Raw genomic sequence first — 16,933 nt, forward strand, 5'->3', positions numbered from 1 at the left:
AACACCAGAACGAAATTCATAAAAGAGTAAATAGAGTAATTTTATGGATGTAGATGGTGTTTTTTCCCCCCAACATTCTTCTGAATATCTTGTTTTGAATTTAACACCAGACGGAAATTCATTAAAGAGTAAATGGAGTATTTTTATATATGTCAATGGCATTCCCCCCCCCCCCCCCCCCCCCCCCCCCCCCCAACATTCATCTGAACTTCTTGTTTTGTGCTCAACACCAGAAAGAAACTCATAAAAGAGTAAATGGAGAATTGTTTTGTAGTAAACTATCTCTAAGTTTGTAGTACTGATATAGTATGGTACTGACTGTTGCCACTGACATCTAAACTTCTAGGAACAAATCTCCTAAAAACAATCTAACAGAAGTGCACAACCACACAGTATCAGTCTGTAGATGTAGAGGAGCACCTGTGATGACCATGCCCACGTTAGAGGAGCTCATCTCCAGAGCTCTCTGCTGAATCTGAGCCAGATCCACCTCCAGACTCTCATGATCTCCATTCAGATCCTCTCCCACCACAGTCACCTCACACGTGTCCAAGTTGTGCATGATCTCCTCAGACACCACCGTCTCTTGCACTGCCAAAAACAAAACACAATCATCAGTACGTTAGATCAGAGCCTCTCCATTTCATTAGTCTTGTTCAGAAAGAGTCCACCATGCAATTTGATGGCAAATATTGAGTGAGATTCTGTAGGAATTACTTACAATACACTTAAACTTATCGATGAACTGAGAGAAAACCTTTTCCTAAAGCATAAGCTACACATTTCAGCCTAGAATTCATTCTATGGACTGATGATGGCATCAGTTTTTCTAGCGCTTACTCTAATATGAAAGTTCACAATATTACTTTAAAAGCAGTTTAATCATCTGCATTTTCATTTAATATGTTGCTCCTCCTTCCTTGCTCTGCACAAATTTTATACTGATTTTAAAATATGTTATGATAGAATTTTTGGTTTAAGCTGGACATCCAGGCAGGTCTTAGCTGGGTTTAGATGGACAGCAGGGGGATTTCAGAGGGGTTTCAGTCTATCTAGTAAATCAAGTCAGTCTGCTTTCTGATGTGTCCCAAAATCCATCATATTAACCCATTTGGATGACAACACCAGTGTTTCTAGCACTTTTTAAATAATATACATCCAAGACATTACTTTAAGAAACAAGTGAATTTAATAATCTTGCATGAAGGACATAAAAATATAACTAAATTGAAAAGTTGAACTGTTATTTTAAGTTATTTCTTCTGTTGCTAATAGGAAATATTACTCATAGTCGATCTGTTTTTTTTTTGTTTTTGTTTTTTTTAAATGCCAGCATGTGTTATGTGGGAAAGGACAAACTTTTTTAGCCCTAAAATTGTGATTTTGTGTGAAATTGAAAGTGTTGCTTAACAGAGAACATTATTTTTAAAGAGTTCTATTAGATTCTGGATATTTTTAAACAATAGTTTTAATAACTGAATTTTAATAACTATTTATTTTGTCTTTCCCATAATGACAGTAAATAATATTTTACTAGTTATTATTTTACAAAATATTTTAATTTAAAGATTTAACTAGGTTATTTAGTTTAACTAGGCAACCTGGTTTGTTCTGTAGCCTGTAAATTTATATATTTAATTATTTTTTCATTCATTCATTCATATTATTTTCACCCTTAGTCCCTTTATTAATCTGGGGTCGCCACAGCGGAATGAACCGCCAACTTATCCAGCATATGTTTCACGCAGCGGATGCCCTTCCAGCTGCAACCCATCATTGGGAAACATCCAAACGCACTAATTCACACACACACACTATGGACAATTTAGCTTACCCAATTCACCTTTACTGCATGTCCTTTTTACTTGTGGGGGAAACCGGAACACCCAGAGGAAACCAATGCCAACGCAGGGAGAACATGCGAACTTCACACAGAAATGCCAACTGACCCAGCCGTGGCTCAAGCAGTGACCTTCTTGCTGTGAGGCGATTGTGCTACCCACTGCGCCACTGTAACGCCCTATTTAATTATTATAATGGCTTATAATATTAACCATAGCAGTCATTTCTCTGTTAAACAGCATTTGGGGAAAATAATACAAATTTCACTGGAGGGCTAATATTTTTGTCTTCAACTGCATATGTCTGTGTAAATTTGCCCTAATGGCTATTTTCTACTTTTAAATCAACACCCTGTTATGCGTTTTTTAATTTGCCGTCTCTGATTACTAAACAAATTAGACAGCATATGCAGAAAAAAAGTCACCACTCATCACTTTATTCCAGTCTACTTCGCCAACTAGTAACAGACTTTTCCTCTTTACTCGAACTTAAAGGTCCCTTGAAATTATTGTATCGGTCTGTTCATTTTAAACATATTGATACTCTAGTGTCCAATACAGTGACAAAATTCAAGATATAAACATCCAAAGCTTGTAGTTTGTCACTTTTGTATAAAATTGATCAACAATTTTTTTTTTCACTACACCTCAATATTTATGTTTCTCATTAAATCTTGACCAATCAGATGCTTTCTAGCATCTGACATTCCCCACCCCCTTCAAGATTTCTCTCATTTGCTTTTCATTTAATCTCAACCACTCTCATTGGCTGAGCTGTGATAAAAACTAAACACTATTGGCTATTTTTAAAGGGAAGGAGCTACTATAGGTCTCACCCTCTTTTCATTTTTCAGTTGAGGTTACATCAAACATTGAATTAAAAATGCACATTTCAAAGCACTACACTGGACATTTAAGTCTTTCTCTTGAACTCCAGCTCAATCTGTTTCCCATTACAACGTTCTCTCTGTCCTTGATTCTCCATTTCCTCCAGTATGTAAATCTGGAATTCCAGGCATACCTGTGGGATCATCCTCTCCTTCGGCTTCAGTCTCAGCCTCTGCCTCCACCTCCACCTCTCGGGTGATGGTGCTGACGATGCGCAGCTCTGGGAACAGCGTAACACCCTCCACGCTCTCAAATTCAGCTGCTCCACGTGCAAAATGATCGATTCCGCTCAGGCTGATCTTTGGCTCCTCTGGCTGGAGAACCATCACATAGCCTTCAGAGTCCGGCACAGAGATACAGGTCTCCTCATTGAAGCATCTAAAGAAGGAAAATCATGATGGATTCATTGGTATGCTTGATCTTAATAGTCATTTTTTACATTTTGGATGAAATGAAGTGATGTAAATTTACTTGACAGTGGTGGAGACACGGAGGTGGCGTATTCCTGGAGTTGGGAACTGTCTGGAGTTCAGGTAGGAGATGTGCTGCATGACCTTCTCAAAGCTCTCAATGTCATCTCCCTCCAGACTCAGTGATGACTGGTTAGGGTTAAACTCCACCTTGAAAGACACAGACAGAGAAACTTATAACCAAGCTGGACCACATGGTTTTTCATTGCTGACTTAAGCTGAACTGAAATTAAGCTGGAAATAATATTACATAAAATGTTTTTTTTTTGTTTAGGTATTTAAGCAAAAATAATGTTTATCAATAGTCAATTAATATACAGTTGAAGTCAGAATTATTAGCCCTCTAGTTACTACTTACTAGTTACTACAGCATCTCAATTTTTTTTTAAGTGTATGAGTTTATTATTAAGTATATTGATTGTTGAATATACTAATAAACTTTATCTCATTTTTAAAGTTAATTAATTTTAACTTAATACTCTTTATAGTTTGTATTAATTTTTAATTCATAAAAAATAAGGATACATATTTACATACACACACATTATATGTATTCTATAAACATACATAAACAATATTGCAAATGTCAGCTATTTGTATTTTTTTACAAAGTATAACTATTATCACTAAGATATTTATATTTAAGTTGAATAAAAAATATTTTTTTGTAAATTTATCTTTTTATTTTTGTTGTACTAGTCAGTCTTCTTTCCATAAGACTTATAATGTAGACTGTCAGAGCCCCTTTATATAAATGAAGTAGCAAATAACAAAGTAAAAAAAAACTATATTTCAGATTACATAACACATTCAGCATATCAGGCAGGCAGCAGAGCAACATTTATAAATATATACAAGTAAACTTTAATTATATAAAATTCTTTAATTGTATCCTTAACAAATTAAATGTAAAATAAGAAAAATGCTCTAAAAGTTTAACAAAAGGTATATATAATGAAGAAGTCAAAACGATTAGCCCTCTTCTAAATTTGTTTTATTCTTCGAATATTTCCCAAGTGATGTTTAACAGAGCAAGGAAATTTTCACAGTATTTCCTATAATATTTGTTCTTCTGGAGAAAGTCTTATTTGTTTTATTTTGACTCGAATAAAAGCAGTTTTTAATTATTAAAAATCATTTTTGGGGTCAATATTATTAGCCCCCTTAAGCAATATTTTTTCTTCATTGTCTGCAGAACAAACCACTGTTATACAATAACATGCCTAACGACCATAACAGCCTAATTAACCTAGTTAAAATGTCACTTTAAGTTCAGTCCTAGTATCTTGAAAAATATCCAGTCAAAAATATTATTTACTGTCGTCATGGCAAAGATAAAAGAAATCAGATATTAAAAATGAGTTATTAAAACTATTATGTTTAGAAATGTGTTGAAAAAATCTTCTCTTCATTAAACAGAAATTGGGGAAAAATGTACTGAGGGGCTAATAATTCAAGAGGGCTATTAACTCTCACTTCAACTGCTTATTGTGTTTCAATCACCGTTCACAAGCACTCACCTTGACAGCAGAGGCCACTTCTTCTGGAAGCTGCACATCGAGCCCCTCCTTGCAGGTGTACAGGCAGTCGATCACCTTCTTGTTCTCCAGTTTTCCAGAGCGGATCATGAGTCCAGCCAGGTTTCCCCGGAAGAACTGAGTCATGCGGGCACTGCCACCTACACAAGCCCCGAGGAGGACAGAAGCAGTGAGATATTGAACGCCCGTGCACACACACACTCTCTTCTGAGCTCAAGCATGCTCTGTGACTGATGCTCATGCATGTTAGGAGTTCAGTGCTGGTGCTGCCGATGATGGATGACCTGCGCTTTCATGCAACTCTTGGTGGGAGGAAAAAAATAGCAAATGAATGGGAATGAACAAAAAGAAGCACAAAAAAAAAAAAAATAGGCAACACAATTTCACATATTTGCATTTTTCTAAATGTGGTTTTGAAGTACGTCTGGTTATGAATATTTGAGGAATGGGTGACCCAAAAAAGATTTTTTTTTCATCATTTTTTATTATGTCATGTGAAATTTAGCATGCTGTTGTTACTTGTATGGCACATAAAAGTGTTTTTGAAAAGCCTTGTTTTGACTTTTATAGAATGACAGGTAATAGCGAGCACATCTGTCAAGCTTCAAAAAGATAAATATTCACTAACAATGATCATACCAGTGTAAAATAGGACTGTTTATGTGGTCCAGGGACACAAAAGTGTCCTATATTACATAAAATGCTGGGATATTCAGAAAACTTATTTATAGTGCTGTTTAAAAGTTTGGAATTGGAAGTATTTATTTTTTATTTTATGTTTCGAAGTAGTTTTTTATGTTGATTAGTTTCCACCAAAGCTGCATTTATTTAATTAAAAATACAATATTGTGGTGTTGCAATTGAATATATATTATAATAATATAATAGCTGTTTTCTGTTGTAATGTAATTTATTCCTGTCATGGCAAAGCTATATTTTTCAGCTTTCAAAAATATTTTAATGTACTAATATGCTCCTCAAGAAACATTTATCATTATTATGACACAAAAAAAAATTTATGCTACCATTTATTTTTGTGCAAACCACAATGCATTATTGCATTTTATTATTCAAATAACTGCATATGCATAATAATGACAATAATAATTTATCATTATAATAATAGCAATATCCTATTGTTGGCTGTTCATTTAAATTTTTCCATTTAATATGCTGCTCAAGAAACATTTATTATTATTATGGCACAAAAATAAAATGCTGCCTCACATTTTTGTGCAAACCACAATGCATTCTTGCATTTTTTTATTCAACTAACTTAAATTATATTACAGCACCCCAAGTTGCCTTAAAGGGAAACCGCATATTTCATTCATTTATTCAGAAAGGAACTCAAAGTCTGCGCTTGTGACCGAAATGCAACCTCTGGTGGACAGTGGCAAACTCTGAAATGAGATGCAGATTCAGAGTTCCACATGAGGTTATTAATTAGCAAATAATTAGCGCAGTCAAAATTAACGCGTTAACGCATGCTATTAATTTTAAATAATTAACGTGTTAAAAAAAATTTACGCAATTAACGCAGTTGCAGGTTTTTTTACTTCCTGTTGTGGTGGACGTGTGTTCAACATGCAATAAATGTGGATAAGACCAAGGAAGCACTTTTTGAAGGCAAGTTTCAGTATAAAACAATTAGTCGCATCACCAGGCTCTCCAAAGTTTCATGCAATTTCGGGTGATTAATTTTTAACTTTCGACTTCTGTTGTAAGTTGATACCGCATGGCGAACAGAAAGAAAATCTTCCGCATTTTGTGACTCGGTGTTCCTTTAAGGTAAGGTTCCTTTTAAGGCTACACGGTAGAATTTTAATAAGAGTTTAATCTTAATCATATTAAAATCGGAGTATTGGTGTCTTATGTGAATGTACTCAGAACGTCTCTGGTGAAGTCGCAAGCTGTCAAAGACAGGGCATTACTCTGCCTTTCAGCATGAGCCCTCCAAGTTTAGCGTGTTTTCTCATTAAACGCAACGAAAGTGTATGCTTCGCGTTGTTGTGTCAGAATCCTTGTGAAATACAGTAATACTTTAGGACGCTTAGTTTAAGCAAATTTGATAGACGTGATCATGCGTGATGAATCTGAGGGGAGTCGCTGTAGTATGGAAGGCCGTTAGGGCCAAAACGTCTGCAGCGCGTTGTGTGTTTGTCTGTGTGTGTGTCTGTGTCAGGGGTGGAGTGAGCGACGTATCTGAGTAGGGGCGAGAGGGGTGTGCAATGTATTTAACGACCGGTTTGCAAGAAATTATCATTCATTTGCGGGCATTTGGGAGTCTCTGTGCACTTGCGGGATACTCCTAGTCTTAGCAACTGGATGAATGTAAAGGAGGATTAAGCAAAATTGTTTCTACTCTATAACTAATGTTCTCAACTCACAGCAATACAACTTTACAATGAGTGCAACAGTTTGTATTCTATAGTTTATTATTATCATTTTTCATTTTCCATATCTGCAATTCCTGTATTTTGGCATTTTTTTGCAGTTTTTTTGCATATGGAAATCAATGTTTTCTTTATTTACATTGATTGTTTTGAAATTTAAATGTCATTAACATGCCTGTGTTTTAATTTCTTTAATAAATATGGCTGTAAAGCCAGGATCTTGATGGTTTATTGTGGTTTTTTTTGTTTACATGAAGAAATCTGTGTTACAAGTTAAACAAAAATTCTATTAAACAATTATAATTTGAATTTAAATATTTTTTGTCTTGCGTTTACATTAAGTTTACATTTAAATAGCCAAAATTACAATTTTCAGTATTTTAAATGCAATAATTTTTTTAAAAAGGTGCGATTAATTAGTTAATTTTTTTTATCGATTGACAGCACTACAAATAATATAAATATCACTAACATAAACATTTGGTGAGCAGGTTACATTGTAACCTTGTGTCCTAACAAAATGCTTCGTGACGAGATTCATAGTGATAAGCAATTTGGCTGTTTGCACAAGACGAAACACGACAGAAATTTAAATGCAGCCATTCAGAAGCACAGAACATGCACTCGCTCACGAAATGGTAAGGTTTATACTCTAATGAATACATATTAAACCTCTTTAACATTAATAAATGTACATGCACAATGACCATGTGTTGGGTTTGAGTCTCAGTTCTAAAGTTCAATGAGGTAATGAGGTAAACTAAACAAGAAATAGAAGCCATTTGCAATGTATCAGTGTTGGTTAGAACAAAAACTCCTTTTAATATGGAAAATATTCTTCATATCGGGTGCCGTTAAATTAGCCTTGTTGGTTCTTAATCTGTCAGCCTGCGCTTGTGTTTGTTTTAATCCAGGAATGCAATCCCTAGTTTAACATCTTGGTGTAAAACTTACATCCTGCACCTTTAATAATAATCTATTATCATAATAATGGTAATAATATATTTTTACCTGTACATATTTTTTTCCCAAAATCAAATGCTTGATTTTAGATGAGCTGTCTCTTTAAGAAGAGTTTAAAATGGAAGTGTAGTATGTGTCTTTCTGCATTTACTGTCCTCTACGCTGTGAAGGACACAGAGAGATGCGGAGTGGCCAGAATGACCTCGGCAGTAATACGACACTGACTGATGCTGCTGATGCTCTCACAGGCAGCAAGGGCACATGCTGAGAAATGACACACTGTCTGCTGCACTCATACCACTGGGATAAATAATCCTGCAAACCCTCTGACTTACAGTGTTCTCCAATAATACTGGCGCACATGGTAAATACATGGGCAAAGGCGAAAAAAAAAATACATTAAGCTATTTTTGCAATTCTCATTTTTATATCGAAGCACCTTAAATCCAAGTCAATCATATCTTAGTGATCAATAAAACTGTCAATGTAACATGAGGCAGAATTGTTCAGTTCAATTATTTACTGGAAATAATATGCTGTACTAAACAGAATCAAATTATAGTTACACATTTAAAATACTAAAGTAATTTATAAAGAAAAATATTTAGGAATAAGCATTTAATTGTGTGTGTATGTATATATATATATATATATATATATATATATATATATATATATATATATATATATATATATACACACACACACACACACACACACACAATTAAATGCTTATATAGCAATATATATATATATATATATATATATATATATATATATATATATATATATATATATATATATATTTATATCTCATGTTAGCCTAATTGGTTGGCGATGTCACCGAACAGAGCAAGAGGTAGCAGTAGCACACCAAAATGTTTGTTGTCGAACACTGTAAAACAGGAAGAAGAAGAAATCGTCATTCTCACCATCCTATCAATTTACCCTTATTGGCTAGACATTGGTCTCACAGCTCCGTGAATGTTGGTGCAGTTACTTATTGATCCACGGTCGGCAACTGTAGCTTGTATGGACGCTACTGCGCTACTTGACTAAAAAAATAGATTCGCTACTGAGAAGCTATTTGATTCAGTATGTAGCAATGCTACCGCCACGTTACTGATAAATGTAGTTAAGCTAGTAGTGTCACTACTTGTAGCAACGCTACTGATCAACACTGCATACAAAATTCATGCACATCTTGTCAGGGAAGCACAATTCAGTGGTAAACCAGAACAGTTATCTAGACTTCATTATTGTCAGATTAAATTGATTTTGATTTCAAATTTGATTTAACCTAACTCAATGTAGTATGACTCTGTGTAGTAAATACTGCTCCACCTAAAAGCATGTGCTAAAGGTTTGCTAGAACCAACTTTACTTTCAAAATGCACATGAAAAATCACCTTCGAATAATAGCCCAGACCTACTGAGTATGTTGTAGTTAGGAACAGCAGTGCACGTGTGACTATTACCTGTAAAACATTCTATGTTTGATGTTATCGTCTCTTACTGGTCAATTTCACAATCTTTTGAGCCCTGTCTTTTATATTAAAACAATGGGTTTTATTTTTTATCTAGATGAGTAAAAATGCTCTTTTTTAGCATCACCTTCTTACTGTATGTGTAGGGATTTTGTTTGAAGTTGTAAAATGGGGGCTCGTCCGGGATCCCAACACATTCTCTTTCAGACTGACACACAACACTTTAGTGTTGCACAACAGTGTCTTTGCTAAATTTTTATTGTCACTTGTTATTTTGTCAAGCTCAACAACCCACTGCTGCAAATCACAGCTATGTTGTTTGGTCGTACTTATAGAGATCAAGTAGACTTTGGCCTTTGTGTTACAGTACCTCATAATTAAACCATATTTATATCATGGGTAAAACATTTTCCCCATCCTAGTCACACTAAAAAGATATCAATAAGAATGTAGTCGAAATAATTTTTCTTGTATTACTTAATAATTCATCATCTCACATATGTCAAAAAAAGATATTGTTATTTTTTTAGATAAAACTGCTGTGTATGTAATTATTTGTTCTAAATGAAAGTTTTTCTATATTGATCACTATTATTTATCTTTCATAGACTTCGGTTTTACAAAATATCAGCAAAAATGTATAATAATACAAATAATAAGAAAAAAAAAGTGAGTGAACAACTTTTGTTATTTTTTATCTGCTCATTTTTACCAAGGGTGCCAATATTAGTTAAAGGTAGAGTCCTAAAAATCATAACAATAATACATAACAATGCTGTACTTCTCACAATCTGCAGGTGAACAGAAATGAGATGGAGTTTGACTGATAAATCAATAAAACATAATGGAGAATAAGACAAGCAGGGTTTATGATATGGTGTCTCTGGACTCGTTGGCATCATGCTATAAGTGTTATGGTGTTGCCGACTGAAGCTGAGCATATGCGTTAAGAGACGTGCGTTTGGATAGATTGGTGAGATCAGGAAAGACATGGGCAACCTGTCAAAGGCTCTGAGAGAGTCTCAGTGTCATTGTCATGTCCTGAGAAGTCTGTAGAGTAAGACAGAAGAGCAGGAAAACACCAGGGCTCAATAGAGTCAAGGGAAAGAAAGGCACTTCATAAATAGAGTCAAGGAAAAGAACGGCACTTTATACATGCATTAGAGTCAAGAAAAGTTTTCATTTCAAACTGGTTATTATATAAATATTAGTAAAATATAAGGGAAAATACATACATATAAAATAATCATACACACATATAATCAAACATATTTTCAGTCTATTTTTCCGAAATAAGGAAAAATTAAAATACATATTCAAGTATTTAAATTAATAATAATAATAATAATAATTATTATAATAAATAAATAAATAATCACTGTTTTTATTAAAAAAGGAAAACATTACTACAAATACTGACATGGAACTAAAGCCAAATTTTGAAAAAGTTCTCACTTCATACAGATTATTAAACAAATATTAGTAAAATACTGTAGAGAAAAAACAAATAATCCTACATATAAATAATCAAACATATTTTTGGGTATATTTTCCAAAATAAGAACAAATTTAAACACATATTTAAATTAATAACAATAACAATAACAATAATAGTAATAATAATAATACATTAGTATTGTTTTATTTTAAAAAAAGAAAAACGTCACTATAAATATTGACATGGAATTAAAGCCACAAAACTCTGAAATAAGATTATTATTAATTAATATGACAATATATAAGACTAAATATATAATTCTATATATTTTTATATTATTAAAAAATTAGGAATATATGTTTGTAGCCAATGTGTAGATTTTTTAGGTGCTTAATTCAATTTATTAAACACAATTGTTTTTATCTGCATCTGTCGACAGAAGATTCAACTGTGAAGCTGAGTTTGAATCACAATGTGTATGATGAATCAATGATGATTAGTGTCTGTACCTTGCCAGCAGGCGCCGATGGTGAGCTGGGTCTCAATCTTGGAGGTATGCAGAGGGTAATCCTCTGTAACCAGGAACGGCTCAAAGGTGCCTCCATCCACAAACAAAGTCACTGCCGGGAACTCGATGTTCAACACATAGTGATGCCATTCTTTATCACACACCTGGGAAAAGAAACAGGCCTCAGTTGTTTGTTTAATACCATATTATTTGTTTAATACCATACCAGGCTTGTTGGCTATTACATGGCAGATACATATTAAACATTTAACATAATTTCACAAACAATGCACAAAAAGCAAACACATTTTCAACTTCAACAGAAATCAAAAAATGTTAAGAACTAAATGAATACAACATCAGAATAATTACTTAAATAACTTTTTAACAAAAATGGTAAAATCCGAGTGCGTGAATACAACTTTAAAGTCTGTCCTGGTAAAAAAACATCTGTCTTATAACATAAAAAATTGGGCAGTCCAACAAAATGTTTTTAGAGACTCGAGTTCGAGTTTTAATGTTTTAGTTTATTTCCATAGGGAGATTATATTAGCAGCAGTAGTTAGCAATTTAACGGCAGACTAAAGCCGAAAATTCATTCAGATAAACTTCTGCATTGTAGAAAGTGAAAACCTGCTACTCGAAAAAAGCTATTAGCCAACTTAGAAACGCATTAATTTTACAGCCTATGCTCACTAAAAATACAGGCCTCAGACGACATTTTTGCATAACGTAAAATAAGTTGCGCAGTAAAATAAGTTGCGTTACATTTCATTGTGTGTTTCAGATACAGAGATACGTTCGAATCAACTAGCGAATTACTGACCCAAACCATCCTCTAAACCCAACCGATAGTGTTTTCAAACACAAACAAAAGAGGAAAGTGCTCTGTGACCTCATCATTTTACCTTGATTTTGCATTGCTTTCATCTGTGGAATGTGGATATTTGTGGAACCGTGCTTCACCAAATTTAAACTACAAACTGAGTTATTGACCATGACCGAAAAGTTGTCCAAATGGAAATAGATGAAACAGACGTTTTCAATTACAAATCAGACATTTACACATCAGGTATTTATTCATTTTCCTTTGGCTTAGTCTCTGTTTCAGAGGTCGCCAAAATAAACCACCAACTATTCAGGCATATGTTTCATGCAGCGAATGTCCTTCCAGCCACATTTTCAGTACTGGGAAACACGCATTCACACACGCACTCATACACTACAGCCAATTTAGTTCATCCAATACATCTATAACACATGTCTTTGGACTGTGGGGGAAACCAGAGCACCCGGAGGAACCTACGTGAACACAGGGAGAACATGCAAACATGCCACCATGTCGCCCTGTGCAAAGAACTATATAAAAATAATATTCTATTCTGCATAATTTGTCCCTATAAGTATTATTAATGTAAAAAGGAACAAAAGTTACTCAATTCAGTGTTCATTTCATCTAGAAACTGTAGCAAAGCATATGCTAAAGTATTTTTTAACAGTTTTAAGCAAGTCTGAAGCCTGTATTTCCTTTGAGTCTGTTCCCTTCACCATTTAAGTAGGTGAAACAAGTGTATTGCTAATACCTTACGTAACACAATACATAACAATATTAAAAGCCATGAAATGTTGACAATAGCCGATCACAGCTAAATCCTTTGGTTTAAAACGTTCAAATGCATGACTTAAAATAAATCTGTACTATATATAAACGCATCTAAAGTCGAATGCATTTCTCTGTCATTGCATCAGATTTTGTCCACTGCACATGGACCACTTCGTCAGAACAACTTTCGCCATGTTTTGCCTTAATTCAACACATGAGGTGACCTATTCATTCACCGCTAACTAGCTTAACATAGCATTTAGTAACACACAAGGGCGTCTTTCACAAACTCTGTGCTTCGGAGGGCCTCGAGCGGACTCACTTGATCGAGTTTCCAGTGGAATTCAGCAGGTTTGTAGCTCTCCGATTCGGTGGGTTCCTGACGCAGCAGCAGCACCAGGCGACAGTTGTGCACATATAGAGAATAATGGTGTCTGTTCATCTCTGCACATACAGAAGAATAAAACCACACTTCTGTCAATAATCATTCATCTCAATTCACTTGTTTATCACATGACAGATGGCATGTCGCAATAGTTGATGTTTTTTTACTCTCAGATGCAGATAAAAGGATTTATAAGGAACCGTACACTATGTGCCGTATTTGCTGCAGCCACACTCTTCTAGAAAACAATGAAGCAAGTTGCTATAAACGAGGACATAACTGTGATGTAATCAGCCTTACATAAGACCCAGATGATGAGCTTTTTCTAGCGCATTGGATTTCACTTGACTGACCAGAGAGTGAGATTCCCAACACTACTACAATAAAGCCCTTTAACAACCATCTAAAACATCAAGATGCTATTCTAGTTTAGTTTCGCCAACTAATGTTATTTTATATCATTAAATATTTTTAAATCACTGTTTTCCTTTTAAATGAAAGAAAACCAACTGCTGTGCATAGATTATATAGAGTATTTCTGAAATGATTAAATGTATAACTTCTTGGAATATTGCTAATAAAATGCTGGACAACATGTGATGAAAATGAGTTTTGTTTAGTAGGGCTGCACAATCTATTGTTTTAGCATTGATATTGCATTGGGCACATTCATAATAGTCACATGGCAAAAACAGCAACATTAAGTTGGGATTATAGCTGACCAGGAACCACACTTTGGAACATTGTGGATAGACCTGTCACAATAATCAATATATCGACTTATCGTGCAATATTTGTATATGACCTCAATAATATTTGCCATTGCAATATATATTTACAAATTCACACACGCTCGCTGCGCACACACAGAGACATAGTATGTGCGACAGAGAGAGAGTGGATAGTGAAGGTAAAGAAGACAAAACACGAACCCAATGACTTGTGTTTAGAAGCTACAGTCAGTTAGGATAAATAAGTCGCGACGGACTTGGTTTCAAAGCCACAGTCTTCAGCTCCAGTGTGGGAATATTTTAGCTTTGAGCCGAATGAGAAGGGAGTCTGTAATGTGAACGAGCCAATAGGTCGAATTTGTTTCAGAACAGTGGCAATGAAAAAAGGCAACACAACTTGCCTTAAATCACACCTAAAACATTACCACCCTACCCATTTGTTTAACATGGGAGCAAGAACTGTCTTCCGGACAGTTAACTGTAACGGATGTATTACCTGTCAGTGCAAATATAAACATAACAGTCCAAAATAACACACACTCACAGACAGGTACCATTACAGTATATAACTAAAGAGATGTAGCAGTTAAACACATTAAAAAAAACAGCATTTACAAAAATATGCTACAAATATTTAACAAACAGTCCAGTCTTGGAATCTGCCTGATTATTAAAATAAAATGGCGCCTGAGATGCTTTAAAAGGCGATTTTTTTGTTTCGATTTACTATTTATTATTACTTATTTGTTTTAAGATATTTTTTTTTCATCTTTCAATTTCAAACCTAAATATTCTAAATGTTCTTCTTAAAAATAAAATGTTCTTTGAAACAGTGTACCTAAATTATTACACTATTATGTTGTAAAAATGTATTATTTTTATTTGTGATATAATAAGTTATAAAGTGGCAATAATATCGTTTATCGCAATAAATTTGGGTGCAATATATGCCCCCCATCTCGAAATCAGAAATCTTGACAGCCCTATACCACACCAATGTCAAAGTTAATGATTGGACATTTACATCATTTCTGACATCAAATTACAGAATCTAAATAACCTTAAGAATAAAAAGACTTGCAAGAGTTTACGGCTATTTGCATTTATGCTTGTTGTATAATCATTCTATAATCAGTGGCGTAAAGTGATCTCAAAACGACAATAATATTACTTATTGCAACAATTTCTGTGACAATATATCGTACAACAACATTTTTTTAGCGTGACAGACTTAACTGTAGAGCTATTGCAAAGTTTAACATCAGAGTTTTTTTAAATGACTTTTTGCTCTTGTTTTTAAGGCGTGTGACGAAGTTTAAGCTGATTTAAACCATTTGTGTATAAGAAATTATATTGTTTGTAGCTTTAGATTAATTGCATTTAATTTTTTTTACACATGAAGACTATACAGTGTAATCCATTTACAGTTCCAGAATACATTTACACTCTCTTGAAAACCATCGGTTAAACCCATTTTGTTTGTTTGCTTTATTCTATAGCTTGTAAATTCCGTAAATATATTTTATGAAAATGCTCTGCCCGATGAAATCATCACAATTATTCTAAAATAATGAATTCTAGAAAACAGAAATAGAGCTATTCATGTCACCTGGTGAAATTATAATCATATTGCAATATATACAGCAGAAAAACAAAACATTTCAACGCTAGTTTTTTCCAACATTGTGCAGCCCTCATATTTTGTAAAATAATGGATTAACTGTTGTTTATTTAAACAAAAAACATAAAATAATAAGCACACACTATATTCATATGAATAAAATCTACTTTCACCAACTGTGAATATCTGTATTTTTATTATTATTATTATTATTGTTGTTGTTGTTGTTGTTGTTATTATTATTTATTAATATAGAAATATATATTTTATTTCTTTATTAGTTAACATTAGCAGGTGTATCATTTTAGTATTAATAATAATAATAATAATAATAATAACAATATTTTGCTTTGATTGTCAAAACAGTGCGGTCAACTAAATTCATTTAATTATTCATAATTTCAAATTAAATAAATGCATTAACATCATTAATAACACAATTACATGTGTTAACTACGGTGGCCGGGAAGTGCAAAACAACATTACAAAGTGTGAAAAACTTTTAAAAAGCTTGAGACAAATTTACATTATGAAAAACATTTTTACCTATCATCAGACACAATTAAATAGTAAAAACAATTTTACCAAGGACGAAACAAATTTACATTTTAGAAAAAAATGTCACGCTGATATTTTCTCAGAATAGCTCTATGTTTTAATCGCAGTTAGTCAAACCATGATTTTTGTAGTCTTAGACTCGTGGAAACCTGTCTCACACAAGATGGATATTATTGATATTTTCCAGTGTGTGTGTTACATTTCGTCACTACCGGTGTCTGGTACATTTCACGTCACTTCCGGTGTGTGGTACATTCCCTTACCGTAAATATTCTGTAATTGTAAATTTGTTTCGGGACTTGTAAAAGCGTTTTGCGTCTTGTTAATTTTTTTCTAAAATGTAAATTTGTTTCGTCCTTGGTAAAATTGTTTTTACTATGTAATTGTGTCTGATGATAGGTAAAAATGTTTTTCAAAATGTAAATTTGTCTCGAGCTTTGTAAAAGTGTTTTATACTTTGTAATGTTGTTTTGCACTTTCCGGCCACCATAGTTAACACTATAACA

The 16,933-nt window shown here is 33.6% G+C and overlaps 1 protein-coding gene across 9 annotated transcripts in view; it reads right to left on the reverse strand.

Moving 5' to 3' along the window:
- Positions 1 to 16,933, reverse strand: part of clstn1 (calsyntenin 1) — an 87,492-nt gene that overhangs the window by 9,230 nt on the left and 61,329 nt on the right. For 5 of the 9 annotated variants that reach the window (XR_012398417.1, XR_012398416.1, XM_009296878.4 and 2 more), the window contains 6 exons: positions 13,455 to 13,576; positions 11,531 to 11,693; positions 4,720 to 4,877; positions 3,201 to 3,349; positions 2,863 to 3,107; positions 421 to 591 (listed from right to left, as the gene is read on the reverse strand). Coding sequence is in view for 5 of the 9 variants with exons in the window: in XM_009296878.4 (XP_009295153.1) it covers positions 421 to 591; positions 2,863 to 3,107; positions 3,201 to 3,349; positions 4,720 to 4,877; positions 11,531 to 11,693; positions 13,455 to 13,576 (1,008 nt within the window). In the remaining 4 variants the exon portion in view is untranslated. Of the gene's footprint in view, positions 1 to 420; positions 592 to 1,324; positions 1,359 to 1,705; positions 3,108 to 3,200; positions 3,350 to 4,719; positions 4,878 to 10,582; positions 10,634 to 11,530; positions 11,694 to 13,454; positions 13,577 to 16,933 lie in introns of those variants that run through there. The other 4 variants (XM_009296877.4, XM_005162269.5, XR_012398418.1 and 1 more) reach the window with 3 other exon arrangements.

This window comes from Danio rerio, chromosome 23 (assembly GCF_049306965.1).
Source record: "Danio rerio strain Tuebingen ecotype United States chromosome 23, GRCz12tu, whole genome shotgun sequence".
In the NCBI taxonomy this organism is placed as follows: domain Eukaryota; kingdom Metazoa; phylum Chordata; class Actinopteri; order Cypriniformes; family Danionidae; genus Danio; species Danio rerio.